The sequence below is a fragment of the Pygocentrus nattereri genome, chromosome 10 (genome assembly GCF_015220715.1).
Source record: "Pygocentrus nattereri isolate fPygNat1 chromosome 10, fPygNat1.pri, whole genome shotgun sequence".
In the NCBI taxonomy this organism is placed as follows: domain Eukaryota; kingdom Metazoa; phylum Chordata; class Actinopteri; order Characiformes; family Serrasalmidae; genus Pygocentrus; species Pygocentrus nattereri.
The window spans coordinates 9,182,921-9,205,000 of NC_051220.1; the positions used below are offsets into that span (position 1 = coordinate 9,182,921).

The window sequence follows — 22,080 nt, forward strand, 5'->3', positions numbered from 1 at the left end:
ATTCAGCCAGCTAACAGGCTAAAATACTCCATTATTAACATCATAGACTTGAATTAAAGTACTTACAGTGTGATTCACTGTAAAACAGCAGTATAAAAGGCTAAAAATGTTTCTTGAGTGTCTTACAAGCTTCAAATGCCCATGTTTTAGACAGAAGTCACATCAAATCCAGGAATCCCAAACGGCTCCGTACTCCCTAAATAGTGTGCTAGCTGTGAAAATGTAGAAATTCTTACCTCTATTGGCAAACAGTGCATCATTTATTGGGTGTAGATGTGTCGAATGCCCAAATGATGATTTCTTAGCTATATTTTGTACTGTTCAGCTGAAGGAGCCAGTATAAATTCATACGTAGTGCACTGTTCGGGAGCAGGGAGCTGTTTGAGATTCAGCACCAGCATGAGAAGAGGGTGCTGCTGGATTGGTGACCAAAAAGTACTTATAGAGGGTTTTGCATTAAACAGCGTGCTATTACATGTTCATTATTATACAAGAAAAAGTTGCAAATTTAATGAAATGCCCGCAAATAAAGCAATGGGTGACCAAATGGTGGCCGCATTCAGTGGTCCATGGTTGCTTGGCAACGATGCTAAAATCTAAAAAAAAACTACATTTCATGGTGGATACTTGTTTATGTTGATTATTATTAATAATAATACATTATTTTCTGAAAAATGGCGTATTTTATTATGTTTTATAAAAACAATAAGCTACAGGAATTTTACCACATGTAGGGAGTTTCACTCCACTTCCTAACGTGCCTAAGAACACCCTTCCCTGTGATAAAATCGCAGTAACACACAGCCTCTCATGGCTTATTGCTTTATTAATTACTAATTAATAAGCCTGTCGTTTAAGGAGATGAAAAGCAAACCTAAAGTAAAAAGGAGATGCTAGATCAACTACATTTGGAGGTGGAATATGTGCCAGCGCATACAATAATATAAGGAGAGAGAACATAGCTGGATATGACAATGATAGCATTGTGTATATACGAGAGAGAGAGAGAGAGAGAGAGAGAGAGAGAGAGAGAGAGAGAGAGAGAGAGAGAGAGAGAGAGAGAGAGAGAGAGAGAGAGAGAGAGAGAGAGAGAAAACAAATGTTAACAGTTTGTCTTTCATGTTCTTCCTCATGAGAGGCTCCAGTCTGAACACTTCTGCCTCAGCTTCCTCCACTACTACAGGCTGGAGATAACACTACGGGATTAGCGCTGACGCTAGCGCTCTCTCTCTCTCTCTCTTTTTCTCCCTCTCTCTGTCTTTTTTCCATTCTCTCTCCATCTCCCCCCATCTTATTCTCATTCCCGACCCCTCGTTCTCCCTCTCTCTTTCTCCATCACCCCTTCATGAATGCGCTCCAACCTTTCTGTGGCCGCGGCGGAGCTTATTGGAACGTATGTAATGGAGTTTATTTGTGCGCCCGTGACATCATTCCCGCGGGTTAAGAGGGGTTACACACTTCCACCTCCATAACCCAATCGCACAAAAGGCGCGCACACACACTCGCGACGCAGATAACACAAAAGACACACCCACGCCTTATATATTCCTCTCACACTCACTTTTCTTCAGACGTGGGTTCGCTCAGAAAAAAAAAAAAAAAAATATATATATATATATATATATATATATATATATATATATATATATATATATATATATATATATAAAGAAGGGGATGCGGATGTTGTGAGCTGGCCGGGTGAAGGATATTATCACTTTTCGAGGCCAGTGGCTGGAAATATTTCATCTGGCTGCTGTTTGTTGGCTTCCCTGTGAAATGAATGTCAAAGAGAAAGAAAGAGAGAGAGAGAGGGAGGCTGAAGAGTCTTGTAGGACGTATAGTTATCGGCTTCTTCAATTCCCTTTCATTTCTGAACCACATTCAGAGGACAGGGAGAGGGCCAGGGTGAATGCCCAATGCGGGGGGGTGGGGGGGGGTCTCAAAAACATCACGATCGCAGTCTCGTCAACCTCATCTGGGACAGTTCGGCCAAAGACACTGACGCAACTAACGATGAATGGATGCTAGCATCTCGTGCTAACTGGTTTTGCTGAATTATTCCTTTGAGAAAGTGCCTGGTCGCCCATTTAAGTCCAATATTATATACATAGATTATTCTACTGGAGAAAGTCAGAGCTGCAAATGTTTCAGTAGCGACCAAAACCTCAGCTCATTTTGCCCAAAAACACTGCTCACTGCACGACTCGCAAACACAGCTCTGAACAGCTTTACACTCATAAAATCATAATATTTTTCATGAAAACACAAAACAGCACTTTTTTAAAAACGTTTTTCTATTGAAAAATTAAACTCATGGTAAATCTAAATTGTTCAACATCACATAAAAAAAAATTTTTTATTAAAAAAACAAATTGTAAAGCATTATTTAAAATTTTAAATTTAGGGGTTACGGTTTTGGGATGATGATTTTGTATATATTCAAAATATTCAAAAACTGCTATCTCAGTTAATGACTTGGGTTTAAACCCTTAAAATCTCAGGTTTATTACATACTAAGGCTTATTCAGCAACTACAGCGACTTCAATGCAAACTAGCTGAGCTATTATTAGGTTAGGGACGTGTGTTATAAAACCCAGTGGCGGCCCAAACGTTCATGTTTTACTCCTGTAGTTTGTTCACTGATCTCCGTGCTCAGAGATCTAGAGCTAACCCAGAGCCTTGAGTTGAACCTAGAGCTTCAGCTTCTGTGAGCAGGTGGAACGCTTCTGCTGTTTGCTGAGTCTCACTGGCTAAAAGAAAAACAAGGACCTTGTGACCTTTTACACAACTCCATTTCTTCTTCCTCTTCATCTTCTTCCCGCAATTTCAGCGTTAGAAAATAGCGCATTGCACATGATGAAGTTTCTAGAGCGTTAAATATGTAAAAAATCATCTCGTGAAAAGAGTTCACGACATTTAGGTATAGTCTTAGGCAGTAAAATGAGAAAATCGGATTATATCCCGCTGCAGAGAAAACAGAGCATAAAATATCAATACAGCAACATATCTTATCATTGTCTTTTGTGATATGTTTCTGGCACCAAATATTGATTCATTTATTGGAAAATGCACGCAGTGTAAACGCTCTAAACGGACTCCCCTCCAATCTGATCAGCCACATTCACTCCTTCATGACTTCATCACTCTTTCTTGATTTACAGTACTGAAGGAACAAATGAAACAAAGGCTTTGCGACTTTTAAAGAACTGTCACGTTAAAATAAAGTACACAGGCAACACAACGAACATGCATAGCCACCTTCATCACCATCCTGATCTGGCTGGAAAGCAGCTAACGTTGCCAAATCAAAGTCAGTCTGTAAATAATACAGTTTGTAAAGCAAAACCACCTTTTACATCCCTAAATGGTACCAAAAATACTAAGTCTTCCTCTGCGTTTATTTTATTTTTATAGCTTTATAGATTTTAGTGAGGTACAGTTGTGCTCCATCTTTAGACCTTTTAACCCCAGACTTTAACTGTTCTCCTTTCAGGTAGTTTTACACTGGAATGACGACGCACGTAGTGCGTTAAAGAGGCATGAAGCTAAACTATGTGCTTTGCTGTAAATTGCTTTATATTGGTTGTTAAATTCTCTGAAACTGACACTAACAAAAACAACATTCCTGCTGTCTGCCTATTTAGGAGCACTTTATTTTCTTCACTCACACAGATATTGTGATGCATCATAGTGGAATGTCTTGCAATATGTCAAGTATCACAGAAACGCAGAGAGAGAGAGAGAGGGGTAGAGAGAGCGAGAGAGAGAGGGAGAGAGCGAGAGAGAGAGGTAGAGAGAGAGGTAGAGAGAGAGAGAGGTAGAGAGAGAGGTAGAGAGAGAGAGAGAGAGAGGGGTAGAGAGAGAGAGAGAGAGAGAGAGAGAGAGGGGTAGAGAGAGAGAGAGAGAGAGAGAGAGAGGGGTAGAGAGAGAGAGAGAGAGAGAGGTAGAGAGAGAGGTAGAGAGAGAGAGAGAGAGAGGTAGAGAGAGAGAGAGAGGTAGAGAGAGAGGTAGAGAGAGAGAGAGAGAGAGAGAGAGAGAGGTAGAGAGAGGGGTAGAGAGAGAGAGAGAGAGAGATAGATAGAGAGAGAGAGAGAGAGAGAGAGAGAGAGATAGATAGAGAGAGAGAGAGAGAGGTAGAGAGAAAGAGAGAGAGAGAGTGAGAGAGAGAGAGAGAGAGAGAGAGAGAGAGAGAGAGAGAGAGAGAAATAAGAAGTGATAGATGCAGAATGCTGGGAATGTGAGGAATGTCACATGGAGAGAGGGAGAGCAGGGGGCAACAGGGAGAGAAAAGGAACGTGGGAGAATTACAGAGGGAGGCAAAAACGCACAAAATACTTGGAAAAACGCATAAATGAATGGGAGAGACAAGAAAAGTGAAATTAAAATAAAGAAAAGGGGGAAAAATTTTGAAAAACTTCTTACAAACAAAAACGGACCACTTCATGAACGATATAGATAGTTCAGCTAAAAAACAGCTCCACAATTACAGACTATAGCTCATTTACTGCTCCCTCACTCTACCCCATTCATCACCGACCAGTTTCTGACCACAAGAGCGCTGTTGTCCAGATATTATTTGGGTGGCGTTGCACTCACAGCAAAGCCGTAACTCCCTCATGATGCATAAACACGTCAGTATCACTGCTAGGTTGAGAGTGGACCGCCCACTCAGAAACAACCAGACAAGAGCCACTGATGAAGAATCAGAGGACAAGCTACAGTCTCTAACTGCACACCAGCAAAGTACAGCTACAATAGTGGGTTTTCCCACTAAAAGTGGCTGCTGAGTGTGCTGAGAGGTCGTGGGTGGACGTGTGTGGTGCGTTTCTTACGTTGCTTTTCCTTCTCTGAGGAAGATGCAGCTCAGTGAAAACTGCAGCGCTGCAGCCACCACCTTTTTGGAAAGCGGTTTAAACTTGAGTTTCACGTCCGTCTGTGTGGGCATCGGGCTGGCGTACTGTTTCATGTTAATACTGCTGGTGGCCAGTGCCTTTCTACGACCTGAGGGAGACTCCTACAGTGAGTGAGAGAGAGAGAGAGAGAGAGAGACAGAGAGAGAGACAGAGAATTAGTATTAGCATTATTCTCATTGATTTAACAGCTGTTAATACCAACTCATGTTTATAAACCATTTCAATTTGAATCAGAAGCAAAAGAAACAACAATTAAAAATGGAGCAATTCCAAGACAGTTCTTATCTAGAACCAGCTTGTGCGACATTAGAGCAATCTGATCCATGATCAGTCCTTTAACTAATGTTTACGACTGTTTCAAGTTCACAGTTATCCTAAACCACATATACAAGTCTATGTGATCTTACTGAAGACCTGGATGTGGTTTAAGAGACGTTTTGGTCAGTTATTTGTACATAAACGATTTGGGCTATTTGGGTGACCAGTGACTTCTAGTTTTGTTAGAAACTACAATTGTGTCCTGTCTGATCAACTACATCAGAAAATTGTGTGAATTGGCTTTGTTTCTTTTAAACAAAGCTAAATGAGGACAATAAAGTAAAAATAAAACAACAGAAACAAAGTTTCTCCTGCAGCTGTGTAAAAGTGGAAAAATCCATGCTTTGTGGAACACAGTAGATATTTATATGCCCACGCCAGCTCATAGCAGCATGAAGAAGAACAAAAGCTTGAGGAAAGACAAAAATAAACCCTCACTGTCATTTCAGAACAGTAAACAATATAGAGAAGAGCTACAGTGATATAACACAGACACACAGACAATGCATTACAAACACACCTAAGCTGATGAATTAAGAATTGACAGATCAAATCTTCTACAAAAAGATATAAAAGATCGTGGCCTGGAATTTCAAGCAGACTTTCATTTCTAAATTTCACTTAAATGGCTTCATCAAAACTGTATTGTATATTAAATATGAAGTTTCATTCAAAGGAAATGAGTTAAATACAGTTCAGAACTAAATCTATGCTTATCAGACAGAAGATAAAGCATTTCGACATCAGAATCTGTATCAGTCATGAGCAGCAGCACTGTGGTCAATGGCGCCCCCTGTAGCTCAAACAGCAGGAATGCTCATGGGAATCAGGAAGGAATGTGTCAGGCAGATTTTGGACCGATGAGCGAAATAACAGTACAGTCACCCAGCTTTAAAGGCCCGAAACAACTATGACAAACAAACAAACATATGCCTAAAACAAAAATTAAGAAAAATGCTTAGCGGGCTTTGGACAAAGTAAGCCTTCAGTTAATTAATGCTTGATTTATGTAGTCATTATTTATGTTATTACATAAACAAATTAGAGTTTAGCCTTATGTTTTATATATATATATATATATATATATATATATATATATATATATATATATATATATACATATACACACACACACACACACACACATACACATACACAAAGAGAGAGAGAGAGATAGATCTCGATTCGCTGCTGTTGGAATAAAACCTTGTATCTCCAAAATGGTAACTTTACAGGAAAAGGAAAAACCTACTTTACTTTTAATGTAACTCAATGGAACCAGAATTCTTTCTATGTCATTTTCTTTTGGTGCGTTCATCATGAAATTTACACATAATGTAAAGGTCAAAAGGTGCTCTACATACATACATACATACATAATATGTTTATATAAATAAAACAAGTTATAACATGGTAATAACTTTGACTCGTGAAGCTTAATTTGTCCACAAGTTACATCCTGAACTGACCTCAGTCCTCAAACACTGCCCTCATTTCCACCTGTAAGGTTAATACATATCCATTTTCCAATCTCTCTTTATCCCTCAGAATTAAACTGATTCTGTTACTCTGCCTTTCAGACTGTTATATGTAAACAAATGCTGCTCCGATTGGCTGCCTTGCATCATGCCTCGTCATAGAGCAATCCACACTGGCTCACTCCTCATAACTTCAACATGAATGGGCGGAGCTAAAGCACTACAGACTGAATGGGCAGTAGTATGGTTGCAACATCACAACCATGGTGAATTCAAAATGGTTTAAAGCTTCCACGTATGGACTGTACAGCACGGGCAGCGAGTGATACATTTTGATTTTTGAACACCAAACCCATTTCCAGACAGAACAGGGTCTTTTAACTCTGTGTGTAATGTCATTTGGACCCATTTCGGAGGGAAAAGGAGGCTGTTTGATCCCGAGGCAAATCATGTGCCAAGCACACATAAAGCAGAAACCAATTCCACAGTTTGGGCCTAATAGCCTGCAAAAAGCCCCTGTGAAAAGGCCAGAGGGAGGAAGGCTTTCTCTGTGCGCTCTGATAGGGGACATGAACAGTTGGGGAAGGTCCCAACACCCCCCCACTACCCCCCAAAAAAAAAAAAGACACATTTAGTCTTTTTCTGTCCTTGGGGGCATTTTCTCGGCTTGCTGACAGCATATCACGGATTTGCTGAGGCGCTCGCTGTGTTGATACAGGGCACGTGCCATTCTCTCTCTCTTTTCAGCAGGATGTGTGTGTTGCGGGACGGTGCGGCGGCTGAAATCTGGAGGCAGGATAACGTGTGATCAGAGGCGCTTTTTCAGCACCAAAAACCACGCATGCTTACCCATCTCCCTGCCAGCTCCTCTGAAATGAATGCATGTAGCCTTCGCTCTCTGCTGGCATGGCTCTGGTAGGGGCTGTTCACACAGGCAGGTGCAAAGCAGAACCTCAACCTTAAAGCCACAGTTTGGCAGAAAAAATGTCTGATTTAGTTCCCCCCCTTACATGGATTTGATCAGCCAGAACATGTTTGGTGTCTGAAGTTTGGTTCTTTAGCTTTGAAGCTAATGTAGCCAAATACTGGAAGCTTGTGTACACCATTTAGCATGGCGCTAACTGTTTGCCTGTCTCTTCACACTCAGCTCAAACTGTTGTAAAGAATTCTCTAACAGACTAAAGCACAGGCAGTTTAACTGGGCAACATACCGTACTCCTTACCCTTAATCTTTCAAAAATAACAGCAGGACCTCAGCCTGATGAAATCACACACCTAGAGGAATAAATGGAAAATGTAAAACTGCCTCCAAACACAACTGATTTAGAAGCTTAGGTGAACCTATTTTTGTATTTTTAATGGCTTATTATTCTGAAGTTTGTGTGAAACATTTTTATTGTGCACAATATCAAACACAGCTTAGAGAAACCTGCATTAATACTGCTCCCAAATGCTGCGTTTACATGTTGGCATTGGAAAAAACCTCACTGCAGTACATAACCAACAGCAGCATGCGGCCAAGGAAACGTTTCTATGGCGACAGTGTTACTGGTGAAAATGTTAATGAGCTAAACTGTACAACACTGAATATTGATGGAGACCCTACATCTTCTTACAAGTGTTCATCATCTCAGTGGACGATACGTGAACATATTTTTTCAGAAAACACATTTTCACTGTTTCTAAACACAGCTAACATCAGCTAGAGCACCTTATTTAACCATGATAACGATAAAGACGCACAGTCTCTGCCTTTCTCAGTCACATCCTTAACAACACAGCTTTGGAAACATGCTTACAGTCAAGCACTCGTCCTCTGGAGAAGCAAAATGTGATCATAACGATGTAAAGCCAGTATGTTTCCTCGCCCACCAGTGATGTATGTAAGGAATGACCAAACAGTGACTTCAGTGTCTGAACACTGGCACCTTAAATGGCTAACACAGTACTTGAGAATCTGTACACATTCCCAAAGTGGACCTTAATGAGGACAAATAATAATAATAATAATAATAATAATAATAATAATAATAATAATAATAATAATAATAATAATAATGTAGCATTCAAGTTTGTAGAGGAATTTCAATTGGTTTATCACCTGGTACTGTCCCAGCATTCCAGCCAGGCCAGTCCAGATCCTCCTTCTGAGTACAATAGTGTGCATATCCCACTCTCACTTATCAGCCTCATCTCAGATACATATTCCTGTGTGTGTGTGTGTGTGTGTATGTATGGATCTGTGATCTGCATCTCGCTGGCGGCTGAGCATGTGTGTGTATATAAACTGAGTGTGCATGTGTGTGCGTGCGTGTGTGTGTGTGTGTAGATATCCATCTGTCTGAGAGAGGGGTGTGTGGTGTTTTATTCCTGAAGGTAAAGAGAGGACGTTATCATGGCTGTCTGAAGGAGATCGAGATGCAGAGAGCCGAAACAGTCAGATACACCTCAACACACACACACACACACACACACACACACACACACACACACACACACACACACACAGAGGCCAAGGGCTACCCACATACGAGAACTCCAAGCAACTTTCTTTCACTTCTTTTCCTTCTGACCATAACAGTAGTGACAAGTACTCGAGTGCTCCGTTAGCCATTCAAGGTGCCAGTATTCGAATAATGAAATTACCATTTTGATTATATTCAGTTTTTTTTGTTTTTTCATATACATTCATTTGTCAAGGACAGTACTTGTTTATAAACAGTATCGACAGAACTGTAAATGAGCCAAAGTAACCCAAATAGACTAACTTTCATCTGTTGTCCCTTTCCAAATTTTAAAAGGCTCCTGAATGGCACAACCATCTAAGCAATAGCCCTGTCATCAGAGAAATTGCGAGTTTGATCCCTGGTTGATTCTACAGCCATCCATGGCCGGGAGTCCAAGACAGCACGATTGACCTCGCGTGAGCGGCAGTTTGAAAAGATACAGTGGAGCTTCACGGAACCCAGAGGAAGCCTGTGCTAGCCTTAATGCTAGTCCTAACTCACAAAATGTGAAAATAACCCTTCATACGCTTGAACAAACTGCATTTACAAGAGGTGAAGAGCACATACAAACATTAAAATCAGAATTCTGCACAAAACCGCCAGTCATTTGTGAATCCATTTATCACACATAACCAGAACTGAATCTGATTGACAGTATGCAGGCAAACAGTTAGGGCAAGTGGGCTTCATCATAGAATAACAGACCAACAATTCAGCAAAATTATGGTTTTGCTCCTGTTTGCAATGTTATGTCATTCTGTTGCTCCAGAACATGAGTAGCCTGCCACAGACATGACTGAGAAGGCAATGATAGCACAGCTGTAACACTAACCAGGCTAACTACTCTAGCTGTTACTTTAGCTAACAATGTAAATACATTATGACGTTACCCATTTTTCTATCAGCTGTTGTTTTTTTAATAATAAAACATGCTTCTATATTGTTTTGCAACACCAGCGCTGACTCTTAAAAATGTTAGCATTCAGTTCTACATTATGTTCAGCTTATATGCACTTACATGCATGGATAGGCACTCACAAACTCAGATACTGAACATTAAAATTAGGTCAGAATGCACGTTCATATGTAAATAAAACCATTTTTAAAAAACTGTAGCTTCTCAGTAGTAGCAAATAAATTCAGCGTTAAAGCCCAGCCGATATATCAGTCGTCCGATAACATCAGCCGATATGGACTGATTCAAAACCTTGTATGAACAGGGGTAAATGGAAGATCAAACCTCCCCTCAAGTAAATATGGACCATTTCTATCAGCTGATCATGAAATTTCTTACCACAGAGCAGCTGGAATTTTCAAATTATGTAAAAAAATTAAAAAGACAAAATGCTAATTGACGATACAGAGTTTGTTCTCTCATTGGGTCAGGGGTCCTGGGTCAGGGTACCTTCCTAGCAGCCCAAACTGAATGCCAATTTTGGTCTGCGGGAGCTGAATGAGTTAACCCTGCTGTTTGACGATGTGAGAGCAAAACAGACAGAACAGGCCAATCTAAGCACAAAACATCATGGTTAAAATAAAAATGTCAAACGTATCCAAACCTCACCTTTACCAAGTGAATAGAACAATAGTCACAGAACAATAACTCCTGAATCCACAACAGTGAAGAATACTTGGGATTTTCAACACAGTGTTTGTTATTTCAGAGTTATTTCAGAAAGTTGACCACGGAGAACTGAAACATGTGCCAGTAAAGCACTGTCTAGCTAATAAAACCGAAGTTTAAATTGATATACCAGTCATCTGAATTTTTACCCCCTTATAACTTTCATTAGTATCGGCCTTTAAACGTTCAGAATCGATCAGGCCCCATTTAGCTTCACTCCTTCCTACAATTTTGCGATAAAAAGGAACGTGGTGTTAATTTTGCTCTCCGATATACGAGAATAAACGCTCGTATCGTCCCATCCCTGCTACACACTCCTCTCACACGAGTCCAGCACCTGATATCCCACAAGTCCTTGGTGCGGCTCCCTTTCAGAATTAAATGAACACAGTGGAAAAGCAGGTCGGGAACACCCAAACACTGGCCTTATCATCAGAACAGCAAACAACAGCCTCTTTTTCTGCTTCTATCCCTTCTCACTTTCTTCAAACGTGCTATAGTCAAATGCAATGGGAGGAGGCCAAACACCTGGGCACTTTTGTGCCAACTCAACCTCACCTACCCCATCAACGGGAGCAGACAAATTACCCAGACATCCAATCCCCAGCCATGCCTGGATAAGAGGCTCAACGGACCCCTTCAATAAATGAAAATGATAAAAGCAAAAGGAGAAAGAAAGGGGGGAAAAAAAAAAAGAAAAAAAAAAAAAAAACACTCCTGCATCCAAGATTCAAAACCCCAGTTCGCAGACACGACGGCTCTTGACATTTGTGTTGACATTTGAGCCCCCTGTTGAATCGGTCGGAAATATAGCATGTCATCCCAGAAGAAAACTGTGCCCGAATCCACCCCCCCCCCTTCACCAAAAACCCCACTCCCCTTCTTATCAAGCAGATTATGCCGTGGCATTATACCAAGCTAATAGCGCATGTAGATACTTTATGAATGAATTTTTCAAAATGCATCAAACACTTAAGAAGGGATTTAGGGCCCCTCTCTCTGAAGAAATACTTAAGAATATGCAAATACCCGCAGAAAGAATTAGCTTTAACAGATTTGACTAGCGCAAACAATAAAAAAAAAAAATATGCTCTTTTCCCCGGCTGCCAGTGTCAATCAGCAGACGAGATTAAGGGGGCCGGGGGTTGTGACAATGTGTAAAATGAAAAGGGACAATGAGGCACTTTTAATTTATCACAGGGATATGACTATCAATGCACTCGCATTGTGTCCTCTGAATTGCTAAATACCTCGCTGCGAGGGGAGACAAGGGCCGCCAGGTCAGCTGAATGCTGCCCCCTACCTGCCAAGCTGTGCTACTTCAACCTCACAGCAATCAATTCAATCCAAACGTTTCCAAGGTGATAGCTTCACTGACACAAACAACCGCCAGAAAAATTACTTGTATTTGATGTGATTTCTATGGTCTGTGCTTTCAGCAGTTCATCTGTAATGGACACACTGAGGAAAACACCCAATAACAAAGCAGATAAGGCAAAAAATCATGATTAATTATCAAGCACACTGTCCACTGTTATCAGTGTACAATGAAAAGCTGCATTAGTGCAAGGGTAAACACTGACCGATGCAACAGCATGTACTAACACAGACTGTCTGAAGGGTCAGAATGTAACTGCTGCTCCATTTAAGGTGGACCGTGAAAATTTTGAACAGGAAGCTGGTGAATATCTGACATTAGCTTCATATCACTGCAGAATTAGCGGTGGGTGGTGATAAAGAATTGCCCCTCTTTGAAGGCATATGGTTCCCTATATGCAACTAAAGCCCAGCAGTGAGGAGCTGAACTCTACCCTCCTCTGCTGTCACTGCAGACTGGCAGGGTCACCTACAGAGCAGCACTAGAAGCTGTTAATGAAGTAATGCTCTTATTATTTCAGGGTCCCATTTTGTAGGGAAGAATTCAACCACTACAACTTGTATCTCAGTTCCAAGGGGCAAGGTGGCACTAAAAAACAAGGGGTAGGAGTCCAAAAAAGAAATAGGATTGTGTCTAAGGTGTTGGACCAGAACTGCCAGAACAGCTTCAATACACTTTAGCTCAGTCTACAAGTCTCTGTAACCATTTTCATACTCAATGAACCACTCACTGACCCCTCGTGCCCGGTGGATGGGGCACTGTGGCTGCAGATTCAACTTGGGACAATGGCAAGAAGACAACGCGATAATTAAAGAATATGTTTACATATGTTACTCATCACTGTATCTAAGTAACTAGGAAAGTCTAAAGTGCCCCCCCCCCTTCATACTATGACCACCACAGCTACAGTTTCATACACTCACATCTCTAAAGTGTAAAACATTTACATTTGTACAACTTGCAGATGCTCTTATCCAGAATGCCTTACAGTTTAATTATGTTAAAAAAGGTCTTGCCCAGGGACTCTTATTGGTGTGTGGACAGCAGCAGTATTACTCACCATGCTACACCACATTTGGCATATCACATATGCCAAACATAATCTTAACTGGCTCTCTCTAGAGCAGGTACATCAAACTGGGGACCTTCCGGGCCAAACGTGCTGCGGTTATTAGTGTTTACCCTCATCTAACGCTCTGAACTTTGTTTATGAAGGCCTTGCTAATTAGTTCATGAGCTGAATCAGGTGTGTCTGATGAGTTTGCAGTGTTTTGGCCCATGAGGACTGGAGCCTGACATGTGCTGTAGACTAACTGGACCACGTTCTGTCTTAACTGAGCTATAACTTAACTAGAGTTCTAGCTAAGCTAACCAGCTTTAATACCATTTAGAAACATAAATATAGGGAGACAGCACAGTTCAGCATTCTACCTGTGCTAACACACATCATACAACATGATATTATAACTGAGCAGTCAAATCAGGTGCCTAGGAAAAGGCAAACTCTCTAAACGGTGCAGTTTTGCAGCCATTTAACGCTGCCCTAAAGCCTCTGTAAGGAAGTTCAAAACCAAACCGCAGGGCTAAGAGTGCTGATGACTTCTGTACTACACTGAGGCAGGTGGAATAGTGCTCCAGTCCTAAGGGAGCTGCCCCTGAGGGTTTGGATAAATTCTTTGATTTAAGTTCTGATTAAGTGAAGCTAATGGATCACTTTTAATGTACTATTAAACATGTGGTTTCATATTTCCACTGCAATCACAACACCAATATTTGCTGCTCTAAAACAAATTTATCTATAAAAATGAACAAGACATAATTCCATGTTGTCAGGTGGCTGCTACTGCTGTTCTAGCTATGTAATGTATTTTGGTTCATTTTTATAGATAACAGCCAGTTCTAAAGATGTAAGCTACATTATCTTTGTAGTGTCAGTTTTAAATTTAAAAAGCAAACTTCAGACATCAAGCATGTCTTGGCTGACCATTTGGGGTAAGAGGGGGGTGGTGGGAATGGTGCGGGTATTTTTTTTCCACAAACTATTCCTTTTAGTCATACGTGTGAGGTGTTTTGAGCGTTTACAGCTTATCGCTGCTGTCTTAACGTTAAGGATTATAGCCAATGACCTGCGATTGCTGAGTTTGTTTTGCTAACATGCTCCTAATCCGGCTGTGAAACAAGGCAGGTGACAAACGCCGAGCCATTCAGAAACCAAAGGGGGGGTGGGGATGGGGGGTGGGGGTGGGGGGGGGGGATTCTTCCATACAGACAGAATTGGACGGTTTGTTTTGGCCTCTCCTTCTTCCTCTTGTTAACATTTAGCACCAGGCCAATTGCACAGAGTGGAAGAGAAGAGATGGGGGGTAAGTGGTGCTCTGCACTCTTCAGAAGTGAGGGCAGGTGTGTGTGTGTGTGTGTGTGTGTGTGTGTGTGTGTGTGAGTCTGACACTTTAGGGGAGGGTATCCCAGCTGTCCAAGTATTGATCCACAGCTGGTGCCAGTACAGGGGGTGAGGGTCAAAACTGTGGGGAATCCACCCCCCCTCAAAACACACACACACACACACACACAAATATCAAGACGGGGCAGGAGCAGGAGCAGGGCCTGACCTCCTCCTTCTCTTTCATCAGTACATTAATTAGAGAAAGTGCCAGAAAGGAAACAACTCTATCACGCCCCTCACACACACAGTGGCCACTTTAGCAGAAACCCCTCCCTTACACACTGGTGCACAGTTGGAGGCTGGAGCCCATTGCTGATGTACTGGTGTTGTGCTACAAATACAACCTGCAGCTGTACACTAATACAGTCTCTCTATAAGGATGGTGTTTCAGATAATTTGGCCACTAGGTACAGGTACAACGTATGCGTCTCTATTTAATTGCTCTTCAGCGTAAACTGCCCCAGATTTACAGTGAAGGAAATAATGACCATTTCTATGTTTAGTGAAGGGTCTGACTGATATTAAATTTGACAACAATAATGATTTTAAGGAGCTGGAAATCCCAAATCACTAATAATATCAGTCAATTTAATTTTCTATGGTCTAAAAAAAAAAAAGGATGCAAACGTTTTACTTAAAGAGAGCTTTATCGACTGAAATGTTCCCGTAATCCTTATTTCCTACAGATATTAGAATTATACCACAGCGGCAGACAGAGTGCATTAAAGTGCAAGACAGTTCCACAACTCAAAAAGAAGTTAGAAAAGAATGACGACAAAAGCATCTGTAAGTATCTGTAAGTGGCATAAAAGAATCTGTTAAAATCAGCAATGTAACACCACATATTTGAAAGTTTTTATTTATTAAAAAAGAAGGGAAATCTTGTGGTCATTATGGTCTTAAAGTGGTAACAAGTTATGTGACTTTTTTCCCCATTTCAGTGAAATTTGCTGTCTTAAATGCTGCTGAAAATGAGGTTTAATTTTGATCAACAATCACCTTCCACAGCAGTAGATCATGGTCATTCAGATACACATATAGTAGTTTAATATATGTGAAAAAGTTTCAAGCATGATGATGTTTCTACATATTTCTATCTCTAATAACACTGCATAAGAGACTGCACTCTGTAGTTGTCTAAATTTGATGTAGAACATACTGACTTGTGCGGACTATCTGCTTAGAGCTAAACAACCACCTACAAACTGCATTGCAAGTGGTAACTACTGGGGTCCAAGCACAACAAGCCTTATGTAGTGAGTACAGACCTGAGAGCAGGTAGAACATAAACGATGTATTGAGTTTTTAGAATGGCCTCTGCTTATAATAATTGTTGAGGAGAAGTCAAAAGCAGAATTTTATACGCATTGACCTTTCGGCCTTGGTATGGTAAGCAAAAAGTTGTTAACATACAGGTGTAAATACCCGGAAAGCGGTACAATTTTTGACATGACATACCGGCATCCTTGTTGAACTCAAAGAACTGAATCATTCTAAACCAATTACTTATTTTTCTGTATTTTATTCTCCACCAGAATGCAGAATTCCCCACAAGGGGTTGTTTCTGAACATGTCAGCCTTTACACTGCTCACAAAACTGCATGTCTGAATCTGGTCTTTGTGAAGTTTTCAGCCTTGTGATTTGATGTTTTATGTAAAATTAATGTAAAGTAATAATAACTGGAATTAGTGGTGTATTCGATGCATAATAAAATGTACACATGCAACGATCTAAGCGTTGGCCCTATCTTAAGGAGATCGTGAGCTCGATCCCTGGTGAAGCTACAGCCATCCACAAAAGAACACAAGCAGGTTTGCCAACATGCAACAATAAGGAAAACCCAGAACAAATAAATGTCTCATTGTTTTGCTTCCAGGTAATGGCAACAGAGTTAACTGGTACTTAGCAGAGCACTGGTATCCCCTCGATCTCAGCTTCAGAAACAGGAATAGGGAGAAAACGTGGGATTGCACCTACAATAGGTGCACCTATACATGTTCTATCCAGAGGACTAAGATTTCGTCTGTAGAACTGTCCCTCTATAAAAGGCCTTCATCACACGTTTCTCACAGCGCAGCTGAAGGATGAGTAACACAAACGAACAGAGACCTGAATGCATGACACATTTTCCAATAGGCGTCCCTGTACCCCTATTTACGTCTGTCAGAAGCTCTCTGTTGTGATTCAAATGTGATTTTCCCCGCTGTCACTGACTGATGTCTCATACGCTCATGCAAACAGATATAATGAGGAGACTGACACCGACAGTGACAGTGTGAGTCTATTGGAGGGGGATTTTTTTTTTTTTTATTCCTGCTATTGTTCCAGGCTGAGATATCAAAGACAGTGGAGGCCAAGGGCGCAAGTCTTCCAGAAATAAACCTAACGACAGCGGCGATAATGATGAAAGCAGGAGCGGCAGCGGTGGCACAATGCGGGTGGAGAGGAGAGAAAGAAGAGGGACGGATGCCAGAGTAATTCCTCTTTGGGTGGGGGGACAATAGACTCAGCTCTAATACTGCAGACGATACTTTAAACTCACAGCCGTCCTGGGACACAATCCTGCCATTTCCATCCAAACAAATACTGACGGCCTCTGCGTCAGTTTCATTGCCAGCTCTCTAAAGCTTGAGTTATTCAGCCAGAATGTAGGATAAATGATTAGAATGTCAATGATACTACAACACAGAAGAATGTGCCCTGAAATAAGTGTTATATACATACACTGTGTAAGTTAATGTGCTCATCTTGCACTTTTACGCAAGAATTTATCAGTAGTTAAACAGGAAAAGGACGAGCGTTAACATAAGGCATGGCTAAAATCTCTATAGGACTGACACAGCAGTTAAGCACGAGACCTAGTATAGCAGACCATTCTCAGACTTTCACATTCTAGCGACAGCCCCGGTGGCGTTTTCGACGGAAAGCGACTGAATTTTTCTACATGATCAGAGACCGAGGGGGACGAGTCGCCATACATACTTTGGCAACGTCTGAAACGTGGAGTTATATTATTTCCTGTTTAAGTAAAGCGATTGGAGATCTGTTCTCCAGTAACCAAGTGTGAGTAACTAGATAAGTGCCGTGACTGTACTGTCCTACAGCGAACTCACCTTCCTGTCATCTTAATAAGCCTTAGCAGCGTTAAATCACGTCTGCTGCACACAACTAAAGCACTGTTACAGTGCTCAAAAAGTCATATTTAAGTATTAGTGCATTCCCAAGCAACAAAGCGAAAGTAAACTGAGGATGGCGTGAGGATGGCACTGGAGAGCAGGAGAACGCTATCTTCCCAGGCTAGCTGCACGCACAGCATGGTAAATTGATGTCACTGTAGATCAAACAAGACAAAAAGATCACTAATTTCAGTTTAAATGCAGCTAAAAGGAAGACGATGTTTGTATGGGTATTGCTTGCCCAGCAGGGTACATTACTTGTACACTACCTATTGTCTGAGACACAGTGCACTTTAGTGCAGGATAAAGTGAACAGGGTATGATTTTGGATGTAGCCAGTCTGGAGAGCTGGCACTGGAGAGCAGGAGAACGCTATCTTCCCAGGCTAGCTGCACGCACAGCATGGTAAATTGATGTCACTGTAGATCAAACAAGACAAAAAGATCACTAATTTCAGTTTAAATGCAGCTAAAAGGAAGACGATGTTTGTATGGGTATTGCTTGCCCAGCAGGGTACATTACTTGTACACTACCTATTGTCTGAGACACAGTGCACTTTAGTGCAGGATAAAGTGAACAGGGTATGATTTTGGATGTAGCCAGGCTTTCTCTCTACCTCATCCACCATCTCTCTCTCTATCTATTTACTCATCATTTCTCTCTCTCTCTCTCTCTTACCCCTTATCAGTAAGGTCAGAGTGCAGCGTCCAGTCCATTCCTTCTCATCACACTGCTGACCAGAAAAATAAATTACAGCTTTACCAAAAACTCCAAGCACTGCAATACTGCAGCGCACACTCCCACACGACACAGATATATTGGATTAACAGACAAGTTCATCCCATTTTTAGAGGAGCTACCTCATCATTTTTCACCTCTACACACACACACACACACACACACACACACACACACACACACACACACACACACACACACACACACACCCACCCAAAACATCTCCGTAATTATATCTTCAGCAATAACTGAAATCTACAAGCAGCAGCCCATCAAACGTATAAAACAGTCACTTATCAGCAATATGGGGAATGTGTGTGTAGGGAGAAAGTCAGTGACCCTAGTGGACACATAAAAGACACGTTTATTTGGAAAAGAGCAGCTCTAAAGATCTCACAGTGGATAAAACACACAATTACAGCACTGAAACAGAGCCATCTGTGTGTGTGTCTGTTGATAGAGAACACACTGATGTGCTGACTTGGTTTCATTCTCCTCATTACAACCTAGTAGGAGCCAAAACATTATGACTACAGTGAACTACAGACTTTCTTGTTACAACTGAGCAGGTCTGGGACACATTAGATGGCAAGTGAGCAGTTGGTTCTCATGCACTCTTAAAACTGTTGGTTCTTCAGAAGTTTCTTCAATAAAGAAATTGGTCTATATAGAACCATAAGCACTAAACTCATGATTAAAGAGTTCTTTGCATCGTGAAATCGTTCTTCAGATTGATGGAAAATGTGCTGTAGATGGTTCTTTTTAGAAAGGGTTCTATACAGAACCAATAAGGTTTTTCTACTGTTTCAATGTCAAGCTTTTTAGGAAGAACCCTTCTTGGTCCTAAGTAGAACCTTTCCAAAAAGGACTCACCCTCATATCTACAGCACAGCGAGCTTTTAAGGTGTTTATGGTTCTATGTAGAACCATTTTCTTTACTAAAGAACCCTTGAAGATCATTTATAAGCGTGTAGTTGACGTGTAAGGTGTGTGAGAAACAGGCAGGCGTGAAAACCTGTGTGCTTTGTTTTTCACTGCAGATGCAGAACTCGCCTCAATGTAGCTGGTCATCACAGCAATGTCACATGAAACTGCCGTGACGTGAAGGAGACACTGCAGAGTTCGGAGGACAAAACATTTCTGGTTGCCAGAGCGTACGCTAACCTGCTAGCTAACGTTAACACGTGTTTAGTGATTCTGTCCAACCAATCAGTAGTCTGGAGCATTTTTATGTCACCTTTTCGTATTGGCTCAACTCGCTTGGAACCTCAACGAAGGTTATACCAAAAATAGCACCTGGTATCAAAAACCAGGTATCAGATTTGCCTGATGGAAAACCAAAAAAAGCTAGTTGAGTCAAGTCGAGTCAGCAGCATGCAGTGAAAATGTGGCACTTGACAAGAGCATATTAAGACAAAGCATTATACCCAGACGACTGGGTCAGAGCATCTCCAAAAAGGCAAGGCAAGTGTGGTGTTCCCAGTCAGCAGTGGGAAGTACCTCCTGATAGTTGAACAAGGAGGGACAAACCACAGACCGGCAAAAGGGTGTTATGAACCCAAGACTCACTGAAGCATTAAAAAGGCTATCCTACCTGGTCCAAAACGGCAGAAAACGGTGAAGAATTATGGGAATAATGTGTCACAACACAATGCGCATCACACTGTACTTCGCATGGGGCTGCGTAGTCGCACACCAGTTAAAGTGACCAGGCTAATGTGAGCGTCGGAACTGGAACTTTAAGCAATGGAAAAGGGCTGCCCAGTCTAAGGATGGCATGGTGTGTGTGCTGTTTACCTGGGGATGTGATAGCACCAGGATGCACTGGGGGAAGAAGACAAGTTGCTAGAGGGAGTGTGACGCTTTGGGTGATGGTCTTTTGGGACACTCTTGATCCAGGCACTCATGTGGACATCAGTTTGACATGCGTCACCTACCTAAATGTAAACCTTGTTACAAACCATCTAAACCCCTTCATGGAGATGATGGAGATCCCTAATGGCAGTCTTTCAGCAGGATGATGTGCCCTGCTACACTGCACACATTGTTCAGGAATGGTCTGAGAAACAGAGTTCAAGATATTGCCCTGGCCTCCTAATTTCCCAGATCTCAATCCGACCCAGCATCTATTGGATGTACTGGAACAACAAAGCCCTTCTGTAGCGGCTCCATCTCACAACTTACAACACTTAACTGCTAACATCTCTGTGCCAGATACCACAAGGCACCTTCAGAGCTGTTGTAGAGTCCGTGCCTTGGCAGGCTGGAGCCATTTTGGCAGCATGTGGAGGATGAACATCATTCTAGGCATTTTAGGCATATTAATCATAATGTTTTGGCTCATCAGTGTATATTAATGATGTACTAAAATTCCAGCCACCAGAATTTTTCAACCTAAAATGGTTGAAAACAGCACTTTCAGTTGACAGTTGAAAGATAAAAAAAGGCCAAAAACATTGGCAGAAAGAAGCAAAGAGCCCTCTGTCAGCCACAGCTCAACAGGTCAAAGATGCTGGGTAGATTAGAGCAGTAAGTGGTTGGTTTAATGAGGGCCGAAGTCGCTGTCCCACTTCTGACAGTAGTGCCAAAAACTTATTCAAAAAACTGTAATCTAATAAAAAAAAATATATTTTGGTTTTGTTTTTTTACTGCTGGCTTTTCCATCCAGATTTTTAATATGCATTTTCAAAATTCTGCATGAATTCTGATTGTTAGCTGACGTGCTCACGCTGCACTGCTCACATTCACAATCAGTGAAGTAATCTAATCACATGATTATGAAACTCATGGATAAAGATCTCTGTGCTGTAGAGAAACCTCACCTCAATAGTCTGTTTACATCTTATTCAGAGAGATTTTAATTGGAAGCACTCATTTTGCAACCGTTTTTAGTAGCTAGTGTCTCTTCACTTGGCTTGACTCCACCATAAAGCTAGTGTTAGTATGTGTGTGTGAGTGCACGAGTTACACTGGCCTCCCACCATCACAGATTGTTTAAATCCACTTCTCCGGGCTTAAGCTCTACGTATTTGTCCTTGGATTTGAAGCTGTTAGAGATCTATATAATTGGATTTAGATCAACTTGGTGGGTTTTAAACACAGCTGAACAGGGTTTAAGTCCACAGAAATGGGTCTGGGTTTGTTTCTGTATGCGGTATTATCACTTAAAAAAGTGAAAGTCTGGTGAACAATCAAACCTGAAATGCAGCTGATCAGCCAAGACATGTTGGGTGACTGAAGTCAGTGTGAGGCCATATAAGGCCAACAAAAGAAGCGTAGACCAATGTAGCGTAGACCATGCAGTTAGCATGATGCTAAGTGGTGTGGCATAAGCTTACATGACCCGTTAGATACATTAGCAACATAGCGTCCACATAAACCAACCAAATCCTACGTTATGCTTTCTGTTTTTCTGATTTGGTTTAGTGACTTCATCATTGCATATTACACAAAACTACCAGTTTAAGAGCAACAGTTTAATCGTCAGGACTAACCGTGAG

General features: G+C 41.4%; 1 protein-coding gene across 5 annotated transcripts in view; it reads right to left on the bottom strand.

Moving 5' to 3' along the window:
* ehbp1 (EH domain binding protein 1) overlaps positions 1-22,080 on the bottom strand; it is a 245,448-nt gene that overhangs the window by 167,940 nt on the left and 55,428 nt on the right. For all 5 annotated transcript variants that reach the window (XM_017704980.2, XM_017704981.2, XM_017704979.2 and 2 more), the window contains exon 6: positions 4,837-5,018. In XM_017704980.2, coding sequence (XP_017560469.1) covers positions 4,837-5,018 — 182 coding nt within the window. The remainder of the gene's footprint in view (positions 1-4,836; positions 5,019-22,080) is intronic.